The sequence below is a fragment of the Pterocles gutturalis genome, unplaced genomic scaffold (genome assembly GCF_000699245.1).
Source record: "Pterocles gutturalis isolate BGI_N339 unplaced genomic scaffold, ASM69924v1 scaffold3156, whole genome shotgun sequence".
In the NCBI taxonomy this organism is placed as follows: Eukaryota; Metazoa; Chordata; class Aves; order Pterocliformes; family Pteroclidae; genus Pterocles; species Pterocles gutturalis.
This window is the reverse complement of record NW_010097507.1, coordinates 9,226-36,699: the sequence shown is the minus strand read 5'-3', so window position 1 is coordinate 36,699 and position 27,474 is coordinate 9,226. Positions and strand designations below refer to the sequence as shown.

The 27,474-nt window shown below is 38.9% G+C and overlaps 1 protein-coding gene across 1 annotated transcript; it reads left to right on the top strand.

Moving 5' to 3' along the window:
• Positions 1-1,070: 1,070 nt before the first annotated feature.
• LOC104463089 (sorting nexin-9-like) lies at positions 1,071-18,295 on the top strand (the record flags this gene model as incomplete). Its single annotated transcript, XM_010075316.1, has 8 exons — positions 1,071-1,216; positions 3,827-3,930; positions 6,712-6,789; positions 12,617-12,693; positions 13,633-13,722; positions 15,194-15,308; positions 16,786-16,877; positions 18,149-18,295. Coding segments are annotated over 8 exons (750 nt in total), but the record flags the coding sequence as incomplete, so codon positions are not given.
• Between the last annotated feature and the right edge of the window lie 9,179 nt (positions 18,296-27,474).

Sequence of the window (27,474 nt, the reverse complement as noted above, 5' to 3'; positions counted from 1 at the left end):
GATGATCTGGAGCCCAAGAGAAAAGAGCAGAAGAGAATGCTCTTCCGGGCATTCTTACCTATCTACTGGGCATGACATGCATGTTATGGAATACCATTGGTCACTCTGGTTCTCAATCTTAACCTAAGAGCAAATCCTAGGCTTGCAGCTGGACGGTGCCCCCCTCTGACACCCCCCCAGGCCTGCCCCCGCTCTGTCTGCGGAGAGCAGAGAGGCTGAAGGTATTTGTCCTTGAAAGTATCCTAGCAATAATTATAAACATTCCTTTTCTTATCAACTTTTCTCCTGAGCATAAATCCAAAACACAGCTTCTTGCTAGCTATTTATGAAGAAGAGAAAAAAAAAGTTAACTCTCTGCTTGACCCAGGACAAAACTCATGCTGGTTTCTCCTCAAAATAGTCCTACTTGTAAATACGTATACACTTTGCTGAAAAAGTAAAGGATCCTTGGAGGTTTTTAAGACTAGACTGGATAAAGCCCTGAGTAACTTAAGGTCACAGCTGACCGTCTCTGAGTAGGAGGTTGGACTACAAACCTCCTGAGGTCACTTCCACCCAGAATTATTCTGTGATCCTGTACATAGAGGCTTGATAACATAGGAAGTGGCAGTCGTAGTGAAGTGCTATTTAGATGGCAAGTGGAGAGTTGTATAATTGTGCTAGCTCATCAGCAGTTCTTACTAGCTGACTTATCTGTTCTGTCAGACCATATTGCAATACCTGTGGAACTTTTAACCTTTTTATCTGTTCCCACCTAAGAACTTAGTGTGGCAATTGCATAATAGTCTTACGATCTTCTTGAGTAGCTTCTGATATCAGCACTATCATGTGCAAATATAGCTGAATATAGTTCCTTTCACATGCTGTTTCAGTAATATACAGGAAGGGTGTGTGTACCCCAGCATGTAGAAAACAAAGCCTACAAGGAGAAGGGAGGGAAACTCTAGGAAACCTTGGCCCCATTGAAACTTTTATTTAGAAGGTTTTAATGTATGAGTGGTCTGTTGGTTAACTGTTCTAGACATTTCATTCATTGCTTAAGTACATGCCCTTATGTGGATAAACAGTAGTGGTCAAATTTTGTCTTTATTTTTTTTCTTTCTTTCCTCAAGGAGTGGAAAACTGGAAAGCGGAAGGCAGAGAAAGATGAAACTGTAGGAGTCCTGATCTTTTCTACAATGGAACCAGAGGCTCCTGACTTGGATATGGTAGAAATGTAAGGTGGTTTCTTTTTTACATGGACATTATGCGTCTGGATATACAACAGATAGGGAGCTAATACAAGACTAAAATAGTAAGCATGAAGATATATTAATGGATTTGAAGAGACATTCATCAAGGTAAAGATGAAAATTTTTTTGAATACGAGTTTTTTTTATATCAACCCCTCTAAAACTTGGTGAAACTCCCTATGGTGTCTCTGAGTTCAGTGGCTGAATACTGATCCTAAAAGGATTTATGCAAAACTAGTTGATGAGAGAGAGCACTGGCAGGTCCTATGGAGTTATGTTTTGTATTGCTATGGGAGTATATTTTAATCTTCAATTGTGAACAGCTCCAAAGTGTTCTAGACTTGCCAAGTAGCTTGGGATAACTGTAGGTGGACCATCAAAGAAATCAATGTTTCTGTAAAATACTTGTGTATAATGCACGCACAGTATCATTCTAGTGTCTGGAATCCATTGGAAAGCTATTAAAAATGAAACTGTATCATTTAAATCACTTTTCATTTTAAATGCGTTACTACATTTTTGGGGTATCCTTCTGTAAGTGCAAATTGAAATACTTATGTAACATACACGTATATAAAATATACATACACTTTTTTATGTATAGTTCTCTTGGTGTTAGACTTCTGGGTTTCTTGGAGTGAAAGACTAAATTTACTCTGCAGCCTTTATTTCACTCCTTTAGGCTTAATGATTATTTTTCTTAGAAGATATGTAGTATGCATGGCATGCTTTGCTTGCTGTTGTAAACATAGAAACTTCAATAATGTTTTGTGTCTGAAACTGGATAAACTAGACAGAAGTGTTTGTAGTAGCAAAGCACTAGTGTACCTACACTTGGGAATATCCCAGCATAGGCTTTATCCAAGTGATGTGGTGCATACTAAGATGTATATAATAGCTGTGTGGTCGCAGTTTTGTACTATAAAAAAGATGGGACGTTTTTAGGTCACTTCTACTTTGAACATGAGGATTTCAGACTTGGCTATTTTTCTTAGGTCATGTGTTTTATATATATCCCAGTGGTATAAAAGCTGAAGGGGTGAACCAGAGGGAGAATTGTGTACATAGGGTACAGGAGAATCTGAGTCTATATTATGTATATATATAACCCTGGCAGGGAACAACCAGCATGTGTCCCCAAACAGGGTGAGGGCAAGCAAGCAGCCTGCAGCGAACACTCTTCAGAGGGTATTGGCTCCTGGGCTGGGACTGGCAGCCTGGGACGGTTCTGGAGACCTGTCTCCAAGCATTGCAGAAGTGGATGTTACACCTCAGACATCCATGCTGTGTTCCAGTGTCTGGGAACCTCTCAGGGTGCTGTTAAAATTGTATATGAATAGTCTTGAAAAATGCTACTGTTAAGTGCACAAACGAGCTTTTCCAATAGTTCTTAGGCTGTGCAGTGAAAAGACACTCTCTACTGAAACAATTTTTCTGGTACTTTGGCAGTCCTGGTCATCCTGGTTTTGATCAAAGGATGGTAACTCTGTGCCGATTCATGAACTGTAAAGTATGAAGTACAGAAATTTAAAAGGATGGTTTGCTACTGGGAAAATTGGAGTAAAAATAGGGCCTCTTGGAAAGCACAGGTTCTGTTTCGGTGCAAGTAGATCTTCGGGTAGTTTCCAGCTGAGGATGGGGGTGCCAGTGGGGAGGTGGGAGCCTTTAGGTGGCTGGGCCACAGCTGAAGCTGCTGTCCTGGCTCTGGGGAGTCATTCAGGGTTGCCTTGATGTGAGAGCTGTCTCATACAGGCTTTGCCTGAGAGCATTTGTAAGATGTGATGCTGTTTGAATAATTCTCATTGAAAATTAGGAAATACATGTCTAGTTTTCTTTTGTAGAGTTTACAGAGCATTGCTGTGTATGCAGTGCGATGCTAATGGAAAGCTTTGATAGCTGCATGAAAACATGCTTAGAGGGGTAAAAAGGCACATACTAATTCATAATTCTCACTGGGGCATCACTGATTTTTTTTTTTTCCTTTCTATAACACAACTGAATACAACAGCATTGTCAATATAATATAAAGTTATGCATATACGTTTCTCTAGAAGAACTGTTATTAATTTTTATTCACCTATTTTATACTTCTATTAAAATATCTGGAACAGTTACTTTCTTTATATTTGTTCATTGTTGTATGAATTCTGCTACTGCTGTTACTCTGACATCTAATTTCCTGTCAATGTGGGGTCCTTACATTTGTTTTAAGTGCTCTAGGGATGCATGTTCCTCAAATCAGATTTTGCTATTCTGTTGTTTGGTCTCATTGGAGAGGATATTTAGCTAGTAGCCTTTTTTTGTTTGGTTTGGTGGGGTTTTTTTGTGTGTTCAGGTAACTAACTATAGTAAGAATTATATTGCAGTACCACATGTTTATCGGACAGGGAAAAATAGAATGAAAAATGCTTCTATTTAAAGAGGGAAGTTCTGACTGCAGTGAAATAGCAGGGATTTCAAGGAATTCATTTATTTCTCTGATTTTTTTTTTTTTTTTTAAGATTTAGTTGATACTACTAAACATTTTGATATTGTATTTAGAGTAACACATCTGTTAAACTGCTTTTTGTTTTTGCTTTTTCCAAATGCCACAGAGAGCAGAAATGTGATGCAGTGGGTAGGTTCACCAAAGCAATGGATGATGGAGTTAAAGAGCTGCTGACAGTGGGACAAGAGCACTGGAAGAGGTGTACAGGGCGTAAGTGTCCCTTCTGAACTCAGCAGTCATTTCTGTGTTGCTTTTCTTTTGTTGTTGTTGTTTATAATTAAAGGCACATCTTAAAACTAAAGGAAATCCTAAATTATCATGAGGATTGTATGGCATTCTGGCTGCTTTCAGTGTCTGAGAGTAGAAATTGTGCAAGTTTTTGGTTTGGGTGTTTTGGGTTTTTTGGTTTTGTGGTTTGTTTTTTTGTTGGTTTTTTTTCTTTCTCTCATAACAGAAATATCTGGTCCCTGCCCATAGGTTTAAAAATTATATTAAAAGTTAAATGATTCTTGTAATCCAGCTGAAGCCCTTGTTAGACCTGTTCTCATATATTTGTCGTTTATTGACATTTTAGTGACATGGGCAAAGTAGACCTGTCTATTTGATTAAATCATAAATTATTGGATTTTATTAACCCCTTATTTAGGATTCTTGTATGCCAGGAGTCGTGATGTAAAGATGAAATGAGTTTTAAAAAAAAGAAAAAGAAAAAAACCCAACTTGATTCTAACTTAATCTTTAGCCCAATTCTTTTTCTCCTATCTTGTCTCTTCCTTCCCACAGATATTTAGGGTTGCAGAACTTCACACCAAGTCCCTATGAATCTGCCTGGGCTCTAATTTTCTAGTCCACAGCAGTGTTCAGTGTTTGTGGCCACCACAAGGCAGCTTTTGAAAAGAAGCAGGTACTACAGCTGAGGATCATAAGAAACACTTCAGGGCAGGCTGTAGCGTCTGGTGACCAAAGACCTAAAAAATAAATCTCCTCAAATCTCCTCCATTTTTTTTTTCTTTCCCTTTTTTCCCCTCTTTTTTTACCTCCTGGAAAAAAAAAATTGTCCCCAGGCTTGGGAATAAGTATCTCCTGAGTTCTCTCTTTGCTGCTTTCTAATGTAACACTGCAGTTGAATATCTGGGGCTGACCAGAGGGAATGGGAAGTACAGAAGCCCAGTCTCTTCTGGTAGTGATTACATTAGGCCTTAGCATCTGTAGGATGTGAACTTTACATTATTTACATTTCTCTACTTTGAATAAGAGGGTTTCCTTCTACACATCACTGACTCTCCTGCTGGTCAAAACTAGTCCAACACAGGACACAGCTCTAATGTTGTACACATCTTGCTTCACTAGGAAATGATACTGAGGGGGACGCAGAGGGCGGGGGAAGGAATAAGGTCCCTTAGGTGAGACTAGAAAAACAGTGTTGCTTTACAGTTACAGAAGCAGGGATCAAAACCACCATATTTAAGGGCTGGCTGTGGCTTGTGCTTACAGTAGAAATTTGGTATTTTGTTCACTACCAAAATCTCCTTAACCTTATGGCACTAGTGCTTTAGGTATGGAATGACTCTTCTAATAATTACAGCTATTAATTAGTTAGTAAGTACTGACGCAGTAAGATGTGTGATTTGTGTTGAAAATTTTAATTTTTAACTTTACAGACATTAATCCTGAATAGAAAAAGGAGACTGGTAAATCGGGACATGCAAAACTGAAGAATTTCAGTAGTCTCTTGAGTTTTAAGTTCCCTGTCAGCTCTAGTCCCAACTCCTAGTCATGAGTATTTTTTGGCACTTCCTGAGCAACAGTTATGTGCATTCCATTCTATGATATTTAAAATGGGTGACACTGGAAACTTCTTAAATGCAAGTGAAAAGAAACCAAATGTTCTTCACCGAAGTTTCCACTGGGTTTTCAGTCACAAGTTAATGGCTGATAACAGAACTCTAGTACTCTGAATGGTACCTGCGGTTATATGAAATACCAGTTGTCATAAATAACCTAACTTCTGGGCAAGAACTTGATCAAAGATAATCAATAAAATTATGTGGTGGGGGGGGGGTGGTTTTTGGTGGTTGTTTTTGAGTTGGTTTTTTTACCACACAAAAGGGTTCCTCTGCAAAAAGCAGATTGTGTGGGATGCTAGAGCAACTAGAAACCTGCTATTACCTGGACAATGTACCCTTTGAATATAAGCGTTTGACAAAAAAAAGCACATTTACTTGGATTTTTTTTCTACTAGCCTATGTAGCTTATAAAAATTTGCTTTCACTTTTCAGAGTGAATACCACCACCCCAGAGGCCTAAAACCCAAAGTGTTTATAATGAGTGCACTCATAAATCACAGCTTGTTGACTTCATTGTGAGGAAGCAATTTATGCATATGTTTTTCAATCAATAGATTATAAAAAACAATTTTATTGTTCAGATACTTGCATCAATTTTTATCCCTAGGTAATCTTGGTTTCTAGTGTCTTAAAATATAAAATCCATGATTTGAGGAGAGTTTACATATTTTATAGGTCTGTATAATAATCCCCTCTCTTAAAATATTAATGAGATCTATTCTCCATATCTCCATATTGCTGCAGCACACCCCTCTCCTCCCCCTTCCCCAGGAGGATAAAATCTGCTTGTGAGGGGGAGAAAAAAAAAATCGCACTGTACACATAGGAGGACTGAGCTAGGAGTGCAGTGAGGTTGTTTGGTTTTGGGTTTTTTTTTTAATAGCAGTCACACACCATTTCCCCAACTGTTTGGGGCTTTCAAGAATCCAGATTGCAATTGCTTTATCCAGTTTTGGAATGTTTGTAGCAGGGGAGGGGGTAAGAACGTGATTGTAAATGCTTCACTAGAGGAAATGTAAAACCTAGTTGTTTTTGACATCTGCTTCTGTCAAGTTTTGGAAATGCTGATTTAGTAGATTTAGTCTCACCCTTGTGCATTTTTGCTTCTGTTTCCCTCTTTTCCCCATCTTTTTCCCTCTTTTAGCACTACCCAAGGAATACCAGAAGATAGGAAAAGCATTACAGAGCCTGGCACTGGTCTTCAGCACTAGTGGATACCAAGGTACTTCTGCAGTTTCATTTGTACTTTACTTAACAAAGGATATTTTAAGTACATCATGCTACATTTTTTGTCAGTGCCTTTTTGCCTAATGCTTTCCTCTTTGAACTTCAGATTTCAAACTTTGTTCTGGAAAAAATATTAAAAACTTGTTTCATCGTGTGTATTATAGGGTTTTTATATTGTAGCCTGCAGTCTTATTTTCTCTCACTGTATAATCATGTGGTGAGGTGGTGGTGCAGGAGTTTAGCTTGATCTTGTTTATGTGTAATCTGGTCTCTGGCCTGACTGACAAAACATGCTGTAGAATTTTTTGTGATATCAAAGGAAAGGGGAGAAAATGCAGCCTTGAAAGTATCTGTCACAGAACTATTGTGTGACTGATCTGCTGAAACAACAACTCCACATAGGGATGGAAAACTTACTGCAAGACTTCTGTATACCATTATGTGGGTTGGATGGTTGGCTACTGCAGCCTTTTCTTGTCCTTCACCTTTTCTTCTCCTTCAAGAGCCCTAAAATAGACCCTGTTGTGTTAGGTATGAAAGTTGTGGGAGGGAAAAGGAGGGCATGGGTTGCTGAGGGTTCTCCTAAAATGTAGTCTTTAGGCCAAACTTAAAATCCTGCTTTGGTATGTTAAGGTCTGCTGATGTTTTCCAGATAACTGGAAAATATTTCCTCATATCCCAGAGGGAGCTAATTCAGTCCATTTTCTCTGGGATCCTCTTGTCAAATGTATTTTTTTCTTTTTTATTTTCTTAATTGCAAAATTGCTCTGTTCTAAAACCTTAAATGTTATAGCATAGAGGCTTACTGAAATCTTTCCATCTTAGGACTTGTAGTTGACCAATACTTACTCGGACTACTCATCTGTCCCTTGCTTGGTACTCTTACAATTTATTGCCCCATAAACCATGTATTGAAATGCACCCGCTTCTGAAACTCAGGTTCTCTGCTGCTTGAAACATTAGAAATAGGCATAGCCCTATAGTTTGTTCTCATCTTTGTCCTGTACTTAACAGGATGACTGCTTAGTTAGAATTGGAACATACTATATTGCCTAAAACGTTACTTTCAGATGTGAGAACCAAGGAGAGGATTTGCACAGTTATGTATTCTTAGCATGGGTTGGAAAACTAAATCCTAGCCAGATACAATCTGTAGCAAGAATTCTTGAGAAAGGACTGAAAATTGCTTGAATTATAACACATGTTCTTTTGCCAGGGTAAAGGGAAAACAATATGGCTTAAAGCTAGGATGCAAAAATGCAGATCAACCTTATGAAGGAAAGTTTCAATTTGATTTCCAGCATCTTCAAATAGTATGGGAAAAAAAAATAATCTTACAGTGCTTGGCAACAAGACAAGGATGTTTCTCTCTGTTTGCCCAGTTGTACCTTGTTGCACCCTAGTATCTTGCTGAGGAGAATGCCCTTCCCACTGATGCCTTTGTCTGATTCCATATATTTTGCTCTTTTTAATAACTAGTAAACCAGTGTATTCTTTGCTTTCTAATTTGAGCTCCCAGGAAGAGAGAATAATCATATATTTTGCTCTTTTTAATAACTAGTACACCAGTGTATTCTTTGCTTTCGAATTTGAGCTCCCAGGAAGAGAGAATAAGTGCTGTGCATGTGGTGCTTTAAATGTCTTCATTGCTGCTGCCCTCACTCTGTCCTGCCTGCTGTTCATGTCCAATTCCATCTGGTGGTTGCCTCAGGTGCAGAGCTGTGGATTAAGCAGACTCTATGCAAAAGTAAGCACCTGGATTTAAACTGACAGGATGCAGCTTTCCTGATCTCAGTATTTAAAAGAAGGTGCTGGACCTGTTCCTTCAAATGAAGGACTATTAGCTACGCTCAGTATGGGGTATGATTTTTCTGGACTATAAGTAAAGAGGAATGGCTCCTTCAGTCATTCTTCAAAGCACTCAGTTCAGTTTCTGCTGGGAGCTGAATCTCTTCATTCTCTCTCTTTCTTTCTTTTATTTTTTTCTTTTGTTTTTAATTCTTGAGTTCCAGAAGTTAAAGCATATAGGCCAGTGAAGATTGCGACAACTGATTTGATAACATGAACATTTCCAGCCACTGGTAGCTGACTTCTGACATACTGAATACACTGTTAGTTGGTTCATTTGCACAGTTGGGCTGGGATGTATCTACTGTCCTTATCTCTTTCATTGGTGCTGCCTGCTTGCTCTGCAAAGCCTTATTACGTGTGGTGAATGTCTACTGCATTCTCTTCTGATTTCCAGCTTAAAATATTTAAGATTGCGGGCAAGGTGCACTTATTAATTTGTCTCACTTAAGCTCTTTTTCTTATGCTGCAGAATGAGCCTTATCAACTAGTTGCCAGCATCAGTGCATATTAGGAATCTGTCCCCAGTATTTGCAGAGGCAAGGGTACCCTTAAAATTATTAAGAACAATTGAGAGGTTCTCATTTAACTTGACCATGGGCCTATGTACTGCCCAATCAGTTTTAAGAACACATGCTTTGAAAGTATGATCGTGGTCCAAAAATGCATATTGGACAGTTCCAGAATATGCCTGGAAGTGTCTTGCAGCCTGGCACTACATTGCCTATCTTATTACATCATACGATGCTCTTAGGGTAACACAGCCTTAAATAGCACGGCTTCTCTTTAGCGGTGCCAAACCTGGGCGAGTCTTTTTCCTATATTCAGAAAATGTGAATGGCTGTGGTATGCCATTCAACCATAGTAAGATCTCCTAATCCTACATCACCCCTCAGGAATTTTGTTAGGCAGTTACATGCATGTTTCTCTATCGTGCCAGCTAGCAAAAGGTATATTTTGCCTTCTAAACTGCTTGTGTGCTGAACATTATCAGCCTGAGGTATACTTGTCAAGAAAAATCTTGCTACAAGCAGTTCCCTAGTACATCAAACTTGATCTTTTTTCTACTCCTGGATTCTGTTAAAACATGCTTTGAAAGAAAACAAATCAAACCAAAACACATCTTGACAACAAAAAATTCTGCTCTCCTAACCAAGCCTTACAGAATACTAGTTCCCTCAATATTCCTGGTGTATTCCCTCAGAGGTGATAATCACTGGCATTGACCAAGCAGTTGAACTGCGAAGAGATGCTCTGCTAAATGTCTCCAAAAGACTCCTCATAGTTTTACATCTTCCTTCATCTCATCTCCCTGTGACAGTATGCAGGCCTGTAAATCAATTAAAATATCTGTTTCTCCTCATGGTTGGGTTAAAATATCTGTAGAGTATTAGTGGCCATTTTAACTGGTCTTTTTACAACTACATTTAGTCAATGTTTTTAAACCCTCTCTGTTTCTCATGGGGATATATGTAACGCGTGCTGCCCTAATTTTGTTGTAAATGTCAGCAGTGTGCGGGGGTTTCTGCTTTTCCATTAATTAAAGAACCTCTGACATCCTGGTATATCATTGCACTGGGACAGAGCTCAGCTTTCAGGGCTTGCGTTAAGCCCACTCCCAGCTTCACATCCGTTCAGAGGCTGAGAATGCTGGAAACTTGGCCCTGTCCAAGTTACAAAACTCAGACCAAAACCTGTGCTGACAACAGTGACTGGGAGCAATCTGCTGCTGGAATCTAAGTTACTCTGATGGCTGAGCACGTGGGTTGCATGTGGTATTTCTGACAAGGTGGCCTGGTGTAGAGGAGTGACCGGCTGAGCGTGGCATGGCACTGCTGATAACGTGTATTACAACTTGGAGGAGCGCAGCAGGTGGGAGATGAAATCTCACTCTTTAAGTTGCCCTGGTACCACCTGAAGGAGAGATTTGTGGAAGAAAAGGATGCTGTGCGAGGAGCACAGGCACTTGTGTGCCTGGCTATTTTTGGGATCCACTGTCTGGAACAACTTCTAAATATACTGTCCCTTAGCTCTCCTTTTTTGGATTAGTGTGAATGCCTCTGCTAGTAGTAGAAATTCTTAATGCACCGTGTGCTTTCTGCAGGGTGGCTTTATGCCCTCCTGCCACCAAATGGAAGAGGATCGGTGCTTGGAGGGTTTTTCTAGATTCTTTGAAGCTCCACTCTGGGAAAGTCCTTTGAGTGAGTGCTGCACAGAAGGGGAGGATTTTCCTTCTTCTACTCAAATATACATTCTCTTTCTCCTTCTTTTTGCTTGGATAGGAATCATCTTTTATGGCATTATGAAATGAACAGCAACATCTAGACCAACCTGGCTTCTGGCTGTAACTAAAGCCACACCATGATTTGTCCCAAAATCAAGGAGTCAGTTACCTAAGCAGCAGTTACTTCTGAGCAGACATGGGGAATTCCAAAATAATGAAATTCTTTAAATCTTCCTGAAGTGATGAAATTGATCTCCCTGAAGTTTTGTTGTTGTTTTACAACAATGTGAAGCTATCTTCTGAATGAGATATCTCTTAGATCTCATAGTGGGATTTTGTGTTGTTTTCATGTTTTTTTTTTTAATTTTTATTTTGTCCAGACAGTCTCAAATAGGAGAAAAATAACTTTCTTTAGCAGTGTTTGTGTTGCTGGATTTACTAATTCCTTAGGATCAGTAGCTTTCCCAGAAAGCTTTTGGCTTTATGAAACCAGTCTAATGGAAAGTGAGAATTGATTGATTGTACAGAAGCAACATTCAGTCATTACCTTGTGTCCTTCAGGACATGCTAAAATGAAGACATTCTATCTAATAAATCTCTAACATAGATTAGTCCATATGTTGTAGAAGAAAATACTTTAATGTTGAAATTAATCGTTAATGAAATCAATGTTTGGTAAATTTCAGTTAAGTCGCTGATTAATGTCAATAAAATAAAAACAAAATGTTCATAGAAGACTAACTGCTGCCTAATATCAAGACATGTCTGAAAGGATGAGAAAAATCATTTTTTTCTTAATCTAATATCCAATATCTGCAAATTATACCTTCCCCTTTCTCTACCTCAATTTGCTTTCCATACTGTTGACTACATGCTTTGGACAAGCTAACAAGAATGGAAAAAAACCTGTGGTGGTTTGGGAAGGTGAAGTGGCATGAGAAAACCAAGAATGTAAGGCTTGTTTCCATCTTTGTCCCACATAGCCGTGTCCTGTAGAAATACAGTGTTATGAGCACTTGTGGTGTTGTCTACCTTAAGATTTGTGGTGGTGTTTGTATTTTTAAGTGTAGTTTGTGGGGCCCTTTGATCTCTTTTATATGATGATGGAAGTTAGAAATGTTCACTGAAAACCAGTGGTTCTTACAGAGCTTAAATATTGTCCAAAAGTTCCCCTAAAGGGTCAGAAATCTTGTTGCCAAGGAAAAAAAGTTAGGTGGGCCTCCTTCTGCTTCTCTGACCTTTTGCGGTCCAGGACTGTTGAAGAGCTTAGGGCTAGCATCACTTCTTCACAGGGCATCGTGGAGAATTTACTGTGTATCGGGTATGAAATAACATATTAAAAATCAGAACAGCAGGTGTCTCTTCACCTTTGTGAGTGTATCTTCTGTTGTCACCCTCCTCGTTCTCCTTTCCCTCCCACTCTGGTAGGCTTCCTGTTGCCCTGTGTGGAGCAATACCTGTGTATTTAAGCTCCATATATTTATGAAATGTGGAAGCAAGTAGTGCTGTACTATGGCAGAACAGTGTTTATGTGGTTCCTTTAGCATTCATTTTCTATAAGACCTTCAGAGTTTTCCTTCTTTAATGGTATAAAAGACCAATATTTTTCTAACTTCTGTATTACTGCTGCTTACAAAATGATGACTAGGCATTTGTTATTGTAAAATAACTTAGAAATTTGCCTTGAATCAAGGCAAGTTTCTTACTGTAAATGACTTACTGTAATTTGAACACTTATGTTTAATTTTAGGAGAATCTGATCTCAATGGAGCAATAACAGAAGCAGGAAAAACCTATGAAGAAATCGCCACTCTTGTAGCAGATCAGGTAGGATGAATGCATTGATGTAGTGTGTTCAAACATATCAGCTATTTGGATCACTTCTGACTTTTTTTTTTTTCTTTTCTGTTTAAAACATAACTGCTAATGCCGCAGACCAGTTAAATGAAATTACTGTTAATACTTTTAAATGCATGTTCATCAGCTTTTCTACTGTGTGTCAGCTCAGGGGGGATGTGGTGGGAGGGTATTTCTCTTGGATCAGAAAGCTCGCATTCTGGTTTCTAAAATACTACAGTGATTACTTCATCTTTAAATGTGTTTGTTTTCTGATGTTAGTGAGTTGTTCTTCATTACTGATACAACAGAATTATATTTGATCAAGGATAGGGTTTCTACCCTCCCCCTGCATTCCCCAGATGTCTACAGGATGCAGATCTCGCTGTGATTCATTGTCTTGATATGCAGTTGCCTGCTTCAGTAACAGTCTAGCTTAAATAAATCCTGATTGGTGTCAGTATTAGAGTCATAAATTGATGTTTGGCGTATTAAGCTTAAAGTCTCCAAAATGCAGATTCTCTTGATCTGAAGGTTGAGTCTGTAAGTTCTTAAAACAACTTTCCAAGTCAGCAACTAAGGAGGTGCACCTGTTGTGTACATATATGTATATTTAATGAGATTGTTGCTTAATAGTGCCATTACTAGGATGGGTAACTCCTCTTCAGTGAAAATTTGAGGCAAAACCTCTAACTAGAATAACAGAGTCATCTGCCCTCTGGCGCTCAGTGCCATACTCCAAAGAGCTTGTATTTTAATAAGGACCTTTTTAAATATGAAAAACTTGCAACAAACAATTAAGATTTTGGTTTGTTTTTTTCTATTCTTTCCTTCCCTTTTCTCCCCTCATCCTATTTTTGGCATCAGTTTCTTTTCTGTGATGTAATATGCTACTGATGCTTTTACTAATGCTTACACTTTGCTTATTAGCCGAAGAAAGATCTTCACTTTTTGATGGAAACAAATCATGAATATAAGGGTTTTCTTGGCTGCTTCCCTGACATCATAGGAGCTCATAAGGTATGTGAATGGCCTTTGCTTTTAAGGGTTGGGCAGCAGGAAGACCTACAGAATACAGGGAGCAACAAAAGTGGTGGTATGGTACCCTGCATTTGTGCAGCAGCCTGGCCCCTGCTTCCAGAAACATTGGAAGTTGATGTGAAGCTGACATGTTTATTTTTTAAATAAAAAAATACTTAGAGGGGAGGGAAGCTAGAACTTGCTTCAAGATTTGAGAATATCACTACTTTCTGCTATAGACCATTAGAAGCTTCAGGGTTTGCTTCAGGATAGCTTCATGTCCCATGTGCTGAACAGCAGTAATGTAAATTTGTAGTATTTGAACAACAGTAATGTAAATTTGTAGTATTTGAGTTTTACATGGTAGTAGATACCAAACCATACCAGTATTGTAGGAAAAATTGTGTACTACACTTACATGGCTAAATTACTGATATGTAATAAATAATCATTTCTTTAGTACTAAAAAAAAAAAAAAAGAGAATAGGGCTAACTTTTCTGGAAGAAAGATCAACAGAAAACAAAAACCTTGTTCTCTCTAATACGAAAGCCCTCAAATAATAAAGCAAGAAACTTAGCCATTATATCTAGTTTTAGATATTCTGCTTTTCTTTTTCATCCTAGAGTCATCTTCGTCTTAATTTGCTTGCTCTAACATATTTCAGGAAACTGAACATTTTGAAGTATTGAACAAGTACACAGGTTTTTTAACCACTTGAATTGTTAAACGTATAAAACAAGAACATACTTCTGAGAGCAACAAACATAAAAGCATATCAGATTTGTGTATTCTTTCTTCAGAACACTTACAATCCCTCATCCCACAGAGTCCTTGGGGGAAAATACCATAAAAGGAGAAGAAATGTTTTTAAAACTCAAAACATAAGCCTATTGCCAAGAGACATGTAAATAGATTCTCTTGAATGTTGTTTGGCAGAAATACATTGTGAAGGGGGAGATGTTTATTTTTATGCATGTTGTTCATGTGACACAAGGATTTTCCTGGATTGAGAGTTATACATTGTAATGAGTTGTAGTCTCTTTTAAAATCGTATATGTTGTCTCATCTTGTATAATGTGCAAATAAGGTTCTACAGGCATTTGATAGTTTGAGGCTGTCAGATGTCTGTTGTGTCAGTCAGCTGTATTTTGAAACTTGGTTCTTTTGTCCTTTCTGTATATAACCTTGTGTATTACTGCCTTTACCAAACTCAATATCCTGGTGACTGTGTTCATAGCTGTTTCTTAAGGTACTTCTTGCAAGATGTTGGGACTCTTGAAAGCAGTAGAGTGAAATAACAAACTTTGGGCAAAAATGTGCGAAGGTGGCAGAATCGGTCATTGTGCATATATATGTGTATAGTGTGCAAGCTCAAAACGTGGACAGTGGCATTTCAGATGTCAACTCAAAAGTCTTTACAGTCTACTCTTTTAATCTACTCTTAATCTTTTCTGCATTTGGTTTCTACAGGGAGCAATAGAAAGAGTGAAGGAAAGTGATAAATTAGTTGCAACCAGTAAAATAACGCCACAAGACAAACAGAACATGGTGAAACGTGTGAGCACCATGGCTTACGCACTACAAGGTAAAAGCAGTTCTGGGCTAAATGGTAATGTTGTAGACCTCTGAAGGACATCTCTTAAGTAACAGACTTTGAAAGAGAATCTTTGTTCTACCAGGAATGATAGTAAGAGATAGGCCTTTGGGGTTTTTTGTGACCTGCTTAGATTTTCCTAAAATTGCAGTTATTTTGCCCATTGTTTGTGTTTTGGTTTTTTTTTTTTTTGCAAATCTCGTATTGCTACTGGAAAAGATACGTGTTTTGGAAATGCAATTTAAGAAAAAAAAAACCACAAAAAAACCAAAACAGAACAAAAAAAAAACCAACCAAACACAACAAAAAGCAACCACTTCAGACTGATTCTTTCATTTTGAAATTGTAATGTCTCTCAAAGAAAAAGCCTGGGCCCTGGCACAGGAAGCAGTCTGGCACGTGCAGAAGTGTTTTTTCTGACTCATAGCTTAGTCAGACATGATCCAGTTGAGATTAATGCTCTTGTGGGTAACATTTTATTTCCTGGATGTTCTTTGAATGACCTTTTCCTCTGTAGTTTGGAGATGTTGTAAATATGAGATGTAAGCACACTGCCCTTGAAACACTGGGGAAGTGAGGAGTCGGGGCTCAGTCCTGCAGCATACCAAGCCCTGAAGTGCATCCTGGTATTGACTTCTCTGGGACTACTTACTGCTGAGGGAGTTGCATCTTTTCTGGCTGACTTAAAGCCAAGAGTACTCAGTATTTTACAGGACAAAGTCAGACGAGCACACAAAATTGATTTTAAAAACAAACAAGAAAACACACACCCACACACCCCCCCCTTTCTGGTCCCCATGATGCAAGAGGACTGTGCGGGATAGGTGGTAACCATGGAAAAGACCTCTGGGTTGAGTTTTACAATCTACAATATTTCTTGTCCCTCTGTTGGTATCTCAAATATAGTTAACTTTTTATTTCAACCATAAGCTATGATCTGACAGGAGATGCAGAAAGTGGTGAAAGGTGTTATGGATTCAGTAATGCTGTTTCTCAGGTTCCTACTGAAACAGCCTCAGTCAAAAATGGACTGTATCTCTCTTTTTTGAGCTAAATTATTACAGCTGCGGCTTACAACTTGATACCTGTACCCCTGGAAATCTGAATGTCCTAGCCAAATTTTGTTGGAAACACTTCAGGAAAGAGCAGGTACCTCAGTAGGGGATAATCCTGCTTGTATTCTTTATCAAATCCTTGTACACCTGAGTATTGTAACAAGAACCTGGCTTTATCCAGGACGTGTCTGCATTTTATCAGTGAGTAATTGACACCCTGCCAATTTTATGTACAGCTCCATCATCATTTGAGTGCTGCAGGCAAAACAGGTTGTGGAAGCAGGAGAACAGTAACTATGCTGGCAAGGCCAGATGCTGAGCTTGTTGCACAGAAACTAACCTGAACTGAGCGAAAATGGTTCCTAATTACAAATATTTCTCTTAAATAATTTGCCTCCTGGGTCTAATTGCAGCTGAGATGAATCACTTCCACAGTAACCGGATTTATGACTACAACAGTGTCATTCGTCTGTATCTGGAGCAGCAGGCACAGTTTTATGAAACGGTAAGGTGTAGTATTTCAGTGCCATTTTCCTGGCATGTGCTGCGCTGATACTTTTATAAGAAATACTTGCAGTACGTCATCATCTTTTTGTATGAGCCTCTCACAGAGAGCAGATACTTGAAAAAAATTAAAATACTATTTTTCCTTTAGATACTATTCCTACGTACATAACTACATCATAATAGACCTACAAACCAGTGTTGAGAAACATTGTTGACAGCTTGATTTTTTTTTTTCAATGCCAGTACTGTGATATGCAATAAGTAAGACCTGCTGCACTGAATACAACAATAAACTATTTGAACAAAACTTCCCTCCCATAGGATGGGAGCACAAAGGGAAGCTTCTGTGATTTAAAGCCTCATGTATACAAGTGTGGGGCAGGGAGGATTGGAGTAGTTCAGGTGACGTAGTTAATATGTTAACTCTGAGCACTTCACTTACAACCTTAGTTTGCACTGAACTTTGTTCTTATGCATGTATTCCTTGTGGTTTTTTAAATGAAACCCAAGAACAAATTTTCTAATAGGATATGCTGGTAAAACGTGAGTTTGAGTGTGCCTGGAGCCTGACTTGGGTGCCTTGAAGGAGTGGTATAAGCAACTGCTTGCCCTTCACAGCAGTAAAAGGTGCCAGTGGGGATTCAGAGGTATTTTTAGTGGATGAGAACTTCAGGTCCCCCATCAGGTCACCTTGCTCAGTTTCTTTGACACATCTCATGTGGTTAGGCATAGGTTTTTCCTTATATTCTTTCAGTTTATCATCTAGTCTGTCCCAGTTCTTCTGGTTGCAGCCTCACCAGTCTCTTTTGTACCAATCCTCTCTCCCCCAGTACAGGGACCAGATCCATGTTCCCATGTGGGGTGCTGGCTACCATGAGAGCTGTGGGAAGAGCACTGTAGCTCTGTTCTGATGTCTGGCCTAGTTTGAGCAGGGAAATGGATTTCATGAAAAATCTGGCTTTGTTCCTGGAGCCCTCCTGCACAGTGCAGTGCTACATAACCTAATGGTCAGGATGACAGCCCTGCTTACGGTACTTTCTCCAACACAACCCAAGTGGTGAAAGCGCCAAATGAACAAGGCAGGAAGGGTGTATATGAGAAGAAAGTCTTTATACTAGAATGCTTTGAAAGTCCTGCATACACAAAATCTGCAGTAAAAACTGCAGTTTTTCAGAAAATGAGGGAACAATTAATTTAATTTCTTAGCCTGCAATCACATTTCTGCATAAAGGGACTACATGTTTAATATGCTCTCTTTCTTTGTTTCAGATTGCACAGAAGCTGAGGCAGGCACTCAGCCGCTTTCCTGTGATGTAGAGAATAAGGAGTAACCAACCATCAAGAACAACTCCGAAGTGCTTTTCTGATTTGGGGGCAATGCTAATAAAAACTTGTTAGCCTTTGCCAGCCAAAAAAACCCCACCAAAAAACCCAACAACAATAAAAATCGGTTGTAGAAAAAAAATTATTTAAAATTTTACTTTATCATCCTAAATCATAAGATAAGGTTCTCTTATCTTGAATGCTGTCCCATTTGTATCATTATTTAAATAAAAGCAGATAGATAATGCTGTTAGTTACAGGGATCTAAATTATCACATTGCCATGTTGCCATGGACTTCATGCAGACTTGCATCTATCAGATGTTCTTCCAAAAACTCTTAATCAACATCAGTTACAAATTTGTATCTTTTTTTAAGTGGGAAAGCAGACAAGCTTGAGACAATGACTTTAATACTCATTATATTCAATTCAGCTCTCTAGCGATTCAATAGCCAGGAGGAATTATATTCGTGTATGTTTCTGGTACATGTTCACGATAATCTCCTGAATTAACACTTTGTTCTAAGTTTTGTTTCCCATACACAGCCATGGCATACTGCTCCCATTATGACTTCTGGTAAATATCATCCATTCTTCCCTTTCCTTTTTTTTCTTTCTAATTAAATCTTGTACTTGTGGCACAACACCTCAGAGCTTATGTCAGGCTCTTTCTTTCTCGCTATGCACTGTGTAAGAAGACAAAGTACAAACAAGGAAAGAGCCATTCAGGAAGGTGTGAAAAACAGTTTTCCTACCAGCACTTTGACAGCCCCTGATGTGATGCCATAAGGCACTGGTGTTCCTCAGTGCTGTACAGGGCCAGCTTCCCTTTTACCCCTCAGAGTTTGGAGTGTTTCAGCAGAGAGGACACTGCCTCATCTAATCCAAACTAGTAGAAGTCCCCAAATTCCAACTAAGCTCAGGTCTTTGTGTAGTGGTATGGTATCCTTTTCCCTTGGGCTTACTTTTTGTTACCTTCTAATGCAAACTAAAAGGTGACCAAAGTACTGAATAACATAATCAGTTACTACACAAACTCTATGCTTTGATCATCATCTCTTATCAAGTGGCCCAGTGTCCTCTTTCACACTACTGAAGTGTCATTTGAGGCCTGGGCTTTTCAAAACAAAAAAGCCACCACCAGCCCTGTTCATAATGGACACCAACCACAGTAATAATTCATTTCATGCCATAAGCAAACAGGAAAGCCAAAATGCAGTTTTTTTGCTAAGATGTGCCTAGAAAATAAACATTTTTAGCAAAAAAAAAAAAAAAATTAAAAAGGCATTTTACCAATAAGCCATTCTAAGTGACGGGTACAGTCTGCTGGTTGAATAGTTGCCTTATTCTGTTTTGTATTGGTGTTACTTTTGTGTGCTAGAAGGAAAATCTGGGTCTGCCTGAATAACCTGAAACCAAACCAAACAAGACTAAGCCCAAGTCTAAATGCTTTTCAGTGTCACGGGTTTTGTTCATGTTTTATAAGCCTTGTCTTTTTCTCCTCCCAATTTTAGTTGTTTGCTTACAAAATTCCATAGCGCAGTGTTGTTTGATACAGCCATTTAAATATGTACAAATTGTAAAGAATGTGTATAAATGTTTTACACCAAATGTAAGATCTGCTTGCATGTAGAAGCAGCTTATATAATAAATTGTTACAATGTGTACAGTAAATTCTGAAATCACTTTTTCAAGCCAGCATTTTTTTTAGCATTTGTATATTCACTTTTTGGTAATGAAGTCTCTTTGTAAAAGACTCTTAATTTGGGAGGGGGAAGGGGGGGGGTCTTTTTACCAATCTTTAAATAGTTCCATATGCACTAAAGTTGAAGGTTCTTTATCTTGAATAGATTGTTTTGGAATCTAAGTGTAAGCTGTGCATTCCCAGTGCAGGGAAGCTATGACAGTAGCAACTGTGTCACAGATGCAACATATTGGCAAAAAAGAAAAACTGTTTAAAGACTTCTAGTAAAATGAAGTTAAACTGATAATAAATATTTATGTATATCCACCAGACTATTTTATTTTTTTCTTTGAAATCATCATGTTGCTTTTTAACAGGGTGATGCAGGATGAGGCAAGTCCTCCTTACAGCTTTTCATCAGCTTAAGCACACTCGCCAGCTGAGGAATGAGAAAGCATCCATGTGTCTTCTATACAGCATCACAACTTCACGGTATAATAGCGCTAGTGACTGCAAACCAGCAAAAGCTCTGCATATGTTGTAAGCTTTCATTATTCAGGTCAGTCCAGCTCGTGGTTGACGGAACCCTCCTGACTGCAAATAAGTAGTAGAGCACAGTGCTGCTGTGTATTCCTGGCTTTTTGTCGGCATGGTGTTGACCCAGAATAGAAATTAGATTGTCTTTGGTATTTGTTTTTTATATGAGACATGAATAGTGGCATAGATAGGTTGGGTGAGTTGGGAGCAACAGGAAAATCTTCACACTGAAGATGCAGTCATAAAACAAGTTAGAGTAAGACTTGAGCAGTGCCCTCCTGAATTTTGTTTGTCATAGCTGAATAATTAATCTCTGGAGCATCAAAAAGCCTTAATACTGTTTCCTGGCTTATGCTTTTCTTTGAGGGTGAGCCAAACACTGGCATTATCCCAGTGACTTTGTAAAATACATCAAATGCTCTAGCTGTTGGGTTTAACTTTATATTTTAGTTGCTTATTCCATTACTGCTAAAATATTAACTTTTTTAACAATAAAAATGTAGCTATACAAAGGGGAATGCTACCTGCATTTCTTGTCTGCAGTTAATCCCACATAGGATTAGACTGCAGCAGCAGCCTTTGTTGTTACTGCAGTGTATGGTATGCTTTTGGAAGAGTACCATCTACTGCAATTAGAGTATTCTTATAATGCTATAATGAGCCCTAACTTTGCATGAGTACTGTAATTTTTACATTACTGAATGATTTCTGTTTTCTATGACGAAGTAGTTGAGAAAGTACTACCATGACATACACTTTATTCTGTAAACTCTGATTAAATAATATACATCAATTCTACTGCTACCAATATTAGTCTTGTTTAGTGCAGCAGAATAATTCAGACTAACAGCCTTGTAAAGAAAGAGATGCGTTTCTTGTGCTGTGGCTTAGTTTGACATACACCAGACACTCTGCCAGTCTGGATTGGCCAAAAGTACTCCACAGCCTCGTGGCATGCAGCCGTCTGCAGCAAGCGAAGCACTCACTGGGCAGGCATCCTGCTACCGCTGCTTCTGCCTTTCTTAGAGCTTCACCCTGAGACGTGTAAGCATGCACGGGGGAAGGTGAGTTGTGTGGTAGTCTTCAGTCAGTTAGTTTTTTCCACTCTACATACTTTCCATATTATTTTATAACTTACGATAAAATTAACACTAAACTGATATAATATCAAACAAGTATGGAACAGGAGAGGTAACCACTTGGGCAGAAAAAAAAAATGTTTTTTTCTGGCTAAAGAATTCCAGCTAAAAATTCCATGTTTTTTTCTGGCTAAAAAACCTCATAGAATTAGAAACATATGGATTGGCTAGAGACCAATACACCCATCCTGTAGTGTGGCAAGATCAGTTGTATTCATACTCTTTTAAGGGACATCTGAGTCACAAATGCATGTTTTCTTGGAATCTTGGAGATTCTACAACATGCCAGCACAGGCCTTTCCAGTAAATCATAGAATCACAGAATGGTTTGGGTTGGAAGGGACCTTAGAGATCATCTAGTTCCAGCCCCTCTGCCATGGGCAGGGACACCTCCCACCAGCCCAGGTTGCTCAAAGCCTCATCCAGCCTGGCCTTGAACCCCTCCAGGGATGGGGCATCCACAGCTTCTCTGGGCAACCTGGGCCAGTGCCTCACCACTGTCAGCATGTTATCACTTAAAAAGCTTTCTCTTACATACATAATCACCGCTGTAAATTCTGTGTATTTATAAAAGGCTACCTCTGAGCTTGAGTTTTTAAGTAGAACACTTAACATATCTAATAATTTTTACACACTAGAAGTCTCTTTTTCTATTAAAGTGTATCACCTTTCTTCTCCATGTGCACAAAACTAATCTGATCTCTTGCTCAAGCCAGGCCTGTTAATACATGCCAGAGTGAGGACTGTTGTCTCAGCCTTCCAACAGTGTCACACCGCCGGCTCATCAGTTTGTGGTGTTAGTGGCCATGTTGCCCTGCTGTGTTGCTGCCTGACTACATAACTTCCATAGAGTGGTCAAATTCTATACATAGAGCTTTGTGCATTGATCACAAGTGAAATATAATTCCCAACCACATTTTCAATTTATAATTCTCAGTTCTGTCTGTATTTGCAACCCAGATCTAGTTGGGGTCGTGCCAGGTTTTTTTGCTTTTCATAAATTTGCTATATTCTAATTATTTAATAGACTTTTAGTATAAGTTTTCAGCTCTTTTTATGCCTACCTAGTAGTTACCATATTAGAATACATTCTCTTGAATTTTTTCTGAGATTTGAATGTGAGAAATTTGTCAAAATTATTTCTAAAAGCCTTCTGTTTGCATCTTTATACCTCCTGTTTTTAATTAGACTAATCTTCCAGTCGAAGGAGGATATTTCACTGTTTGCACAGATTCTGCTCAACAAACTTGGATTAGTTGGCTTTTTGCCTTTTTTTTTTTCTTCTTTTTTTTTTCCCCATGGCTCTTTGCACATCAGTTGGAACTTGGGATCTTTGCAGTGTCTTTGCTGACACAAGTCAGTATCTTTGGGATGCTGAAATTAAACTGACAGAATTTCCTTGTTTTATAAAGGCAAAAAAAAAGTTTGCCTAATTTTAATCTTCTGGACCTTTAAATCTGTCCTAATTGGTCATGCTTTCTTAAACTATTGTAATCTTTTTGCCTGCCTTCAGATTCCAGCCAGTGCGCCTACTGCCCTCCTGATGAACTTTCTGAACTCTAGGTTCTTGTCAACTACAGAGTTAACAACTATTTGCTTTATGATAGCTTTGATTAGTTTCTTTTAACTAGTCCTGTCAATCTGAAGCAAGCTCTATCTCATGTTTGCTAAACACTTTTCTTCCCTTATTCTGGCCTGTGGCTGTGTTTTCCTGTTAAAATAAACTTTGTAGGAAGTCACATATTTTTCTGTCAGGGCTGAAGCAAGAAAGTGTATCATATTTTCTGTTTAACAGCAGACTTTTGCTTTCCTTAGTTTTCCTCCTATGCCTAGCATCTTTAAAGACTATTCACTTTTTAAAATTATTTGCTAGTGAACTTATTTTGTCTTAGCACATTTATTAATTCAAGGGCACTTTTAATTCACATTGCCTTCTGTTGCAATTAAATCTCAGTAGATCCAAATCTAAAATTGTTACTCTTTACTGGTATCTTTTATCTTCTGGTGTGTCTTTCCCCAAACAAACAATTAAATTGATGAACTGTTACTCCAAGAGGTGGTTTTCCTAAAAATATATAATAGAGTTGAATTTTAAAGATGCAGTTAAGTTGCTATGTCCAAGAGGTTTGTTAGGGATAATCCCAGAAGAATAATGACAAATGCAAGGAGTATAAAAATAACAGAAAATATAAAGATTGTGGAGACATTTAAAAAAATAAAAAGCATTAAGTTCCGTTTCTTTTGAACTGTAGGTATTTGACCTTAGTTATTAGCCTGTCCCCAAGACAATTGCCCAGAGTGAGGAACAGGCGACAAGTGATACATCTGTATGCATGCATATAGGAACGTGCAGCATTTGTGCTAGTTAAGAATGCAGAGCCAGTCCCAGCGGGCTGACAAGTCTGCGAAGAAAGGCATCAAATTGAGAAAACTAATCTGCCAAGTGGGTTGGTAACCAGGCAGGTTCTTTGAATTGATAAAGAGGAAGGGAGGAGAGAGATAAAAGGAAGAGAGCATTTGTTACCAGCCAGTTTAGAAGAGGCTTGGCTGAGGCAGTGGAAGAGCATTGCCTGGAGAGCTTGGAAAGGCAGAGAAACTCTGTGACTCTGGAGAGGAGAGAGTTAAAAAAATAAATAAGGTCTCCTTTAGGGTTTTGAATTAATTTGTAGGGTTTCCTGAAAAGATTTGCCCAAAAGTTATTAAGCAATGAGAGAAGGGGCAGTGGTTAAGTTATTTTTGTTTAGCTGTTGGGTCCCTGCCAGAAATAACTACACTTTGGAGCCCTTATGTGCTTTCAACCATAACGTGGCTCTTAGGAAAACACCTCTGTGCTGGACTACCTAGAAAGGATGAGCTTAAGCTGTTAGGGTCAGTGAAAGGTTGGTCCTGATGCTGATACGGAGGAGGAGTCGGTGGGCTGTGCAGTTCCATTCACACGAAGGGGTGACCTACATAAAGACTGTGTCTGTAAACATGGCACTGAGCTTACGGGAGGAAGAGCACTGCACATTATCTAAACCCAAGCAGGTCAAGTGCCTTGGGACTGAAACACAGCTGCCTGGGGGTGTCTGGCCAAGGGAATGTGCTGCAGTCTGACGTTTCAGTGTCTCACTGTGCTTCTTCAGACTTCTTCCTGCCCACGAGCAATGTCTGCCCTGAACTAGGAAAGACCAGAGCAATATGAAAGCAAGCACCAGGTGAGCTCTCCAGAAATAGAATTTCTACATGTGTGGTTTCAGTAAATTAACCTCCTTTGAATGTACATTATTTTTCCTATAGGCTGCCTTGCAGGAAATGTTAGTATGGCAATAGACTGATGGAGAGGACCAGGATATGGGAGTATTCTCTCTGTATCTCCCCAATATGGAAACTGAGGGACAAAGGAATTGTCACATGCCAAGAAGGTAGGAGGGCTGAGAATGGAACCCAACTGCTAATTCTGAGGAAGGAATTTGATGCTGAAATTCATCTAAATTCAAAACTGCAATCTCTGAACCCTACCCAGTTTCATTCTCCTCCCTTGGGCCTTCCCCCTGCCCCCAGCCCCTTCAGCTGATGCCTAACTCCAGAGGTCCTGACGGTTTGCTGTGCTAAATTGTCTGGTACATGCAAGAAGTACCTATTAAATTGCTTGTCATAGCATCCACCCACATCCACCTGCAATTATATGATGCCTCAGTAACTAATGAATTTGGTCACCCACAGGAGACTTGAAAATAGTGGGACAGCAGACTGGAGTTTACAGCTAGGGACTGTGAGGAACATGCTCTCATGCTTTCTGTACCAAAGGAAAGGATAAAGAGACTGAAAACAGGACCTTGATAACCTGAAAGGCAAGCTTTTTATTTGTGACCATTTACAGTGGAATATCTAAAGAAAATCAGTCTGTTTAAAAAAAAAAAAAAAAAGACAGTTGCAGATGAAACTGGATGCTAAACATAATGGTACTTCTAATGCAGAAGCTAAATATCAGGCACCTTTCACATCTGTGATTACATCAAGATAACTAGATGAGGTTAGTTAAGGTACTAGCTGTTGTATTTTATAGCTCTTTGTGTACAAGAATGGTAGCACCTTCCATGACTATGAATTATCTTAGGACAATAATAATGTTAAAATAATAAATAATATTGCTGTATCAAACACAAAATAGCAACTCTTTGTAATATTTGTAAATCTAGATAGAAGTTCATCTCTCAATCCTATTAAATTAAAATATTAAATGCTTCATTATGCTTACTTCTCTGCTTTACAGTTTGGAGGAAGAATATCTCCCTGCTCCCATGTGATCCTTGTGCATTGCCTGGATTCATCAAAATTTATTGTACTCCTAACATCAATTGCACTGTGTTCACTTTATTGCATCTCTGAGACCCTGCGTCTCTTGCTAGGGCAGGAGGACGTCGTTGCTAGTATGCTCTTGCCATTTTGTAAAACTGTCTGGAGGGCTTTGGCTCAGATGTCATCCCCTTATGATACTACCAGCACTCGCAACTGTGAGTTGAAATTTGAAATATCTACTGGCATTTCTTAAAGGCCCTTAAAATGTTTATGTAAAAATCCCATCTTTTTTCCTTTTTTAAACCTGCTACTATAATTTCCAATGACATGATGGAAACACAGACCTTCAGAACCCCAAAAGAAGAGAGCTCCACTGTTTATCAAATGTTCATCTATTTATATTTATTATTTTGAATTAAACTATTCCCAAGCCAGACACTGGATCTTGTCAAAATTGGTGCATCCAAAAATACTGTGATTCGTCAAGTTAAAATATAGCCAAAGGGGAAGGTGCCTCGAAAATGTGAGGGATGGTTTTCTAACTTTTGACTAATTTCTGACTAGTTGACTAGTATTTTTAAGCTCTGTAAAGATTTTGTTTAAAAACTCAACAGCTGGAAGAGAAGTGAAAAGTTAAACATAGCATCTGTTGCAATATAGTAGCAAAATATAAAACCTGCTGCTTGCTGTTAGGGTGGAGCTCCTGCATATGAGGTTGACCTGCAGGATTCCCATCTGATTGCACTCACCAGGATTGCACCACTCAGGACTGTGAAGAAAGCTGAGAGGTAAGGAAACTCTTCATTTGTCTTCCCTGTTTAAGTAGTGACTCTTTTCTGGCTGATTTCAGATCACACCTACCAAACTTACAGCAAGGACTTTTTTTTTTTTTTTTTTTTTTTCAAGACAAAATTTTGGAAAGGAGGTAGGTATAGAACACTTCTTCCCTGGTATGAGTATGTTTATGCTTACTTGGCAACAGATAAATTTTAATGGGCTAAGAACAGTGCCAGTTCTGCTGCTTACAAACACAGAAAAGAAACAGCACACAAACAAAACAACCACAAAGAAACAAAACCACAGTGCAAGTGTTCATGAAAGTCTTCCAAAAATTTAAACCAAATTCACGATAAGTAAGAGGAGGTTGCTATCCAAACACTGCTATGCTGTAAAATAAGTCTCCGGGGTGGCTGCAGGAGTTGGGACCTATTCCAATGCAGTGTAAAATCAGCATGAGAAAAGGGCAGCTTGCAAGGACTGCAGTGGTTTCAGAGCGGAATGAGGGTCTGTTCCTAGAACAAGAGTTGAGTTCAAGAAAGCTGTGTTTGCAGGCGCTTTCTGACACAGCTCCCCTCTGAGTGAGCTGCTACATTTAAGTTGTAATTATCTAGAATTAGTATCTAATAAAAATGACTAGTGGCCTTAAGTCATTTTTGAATAGTAAAATAAAAGAGCCCTTCCTGAAGGGGACTGTGTGTCATAGGGAAAAAACCAAAACCCAACCACCCAACAAGTAAACATTGTCTTGGGTGGTTGCAACGGAGCTTGTGCAGACACCTGCAGAGCTGCACATGGTCTCTGCGCTGTGCTTCTCGCTGCTGGGGAGCCAGAAAGCAGCAATCAGCCCAGGC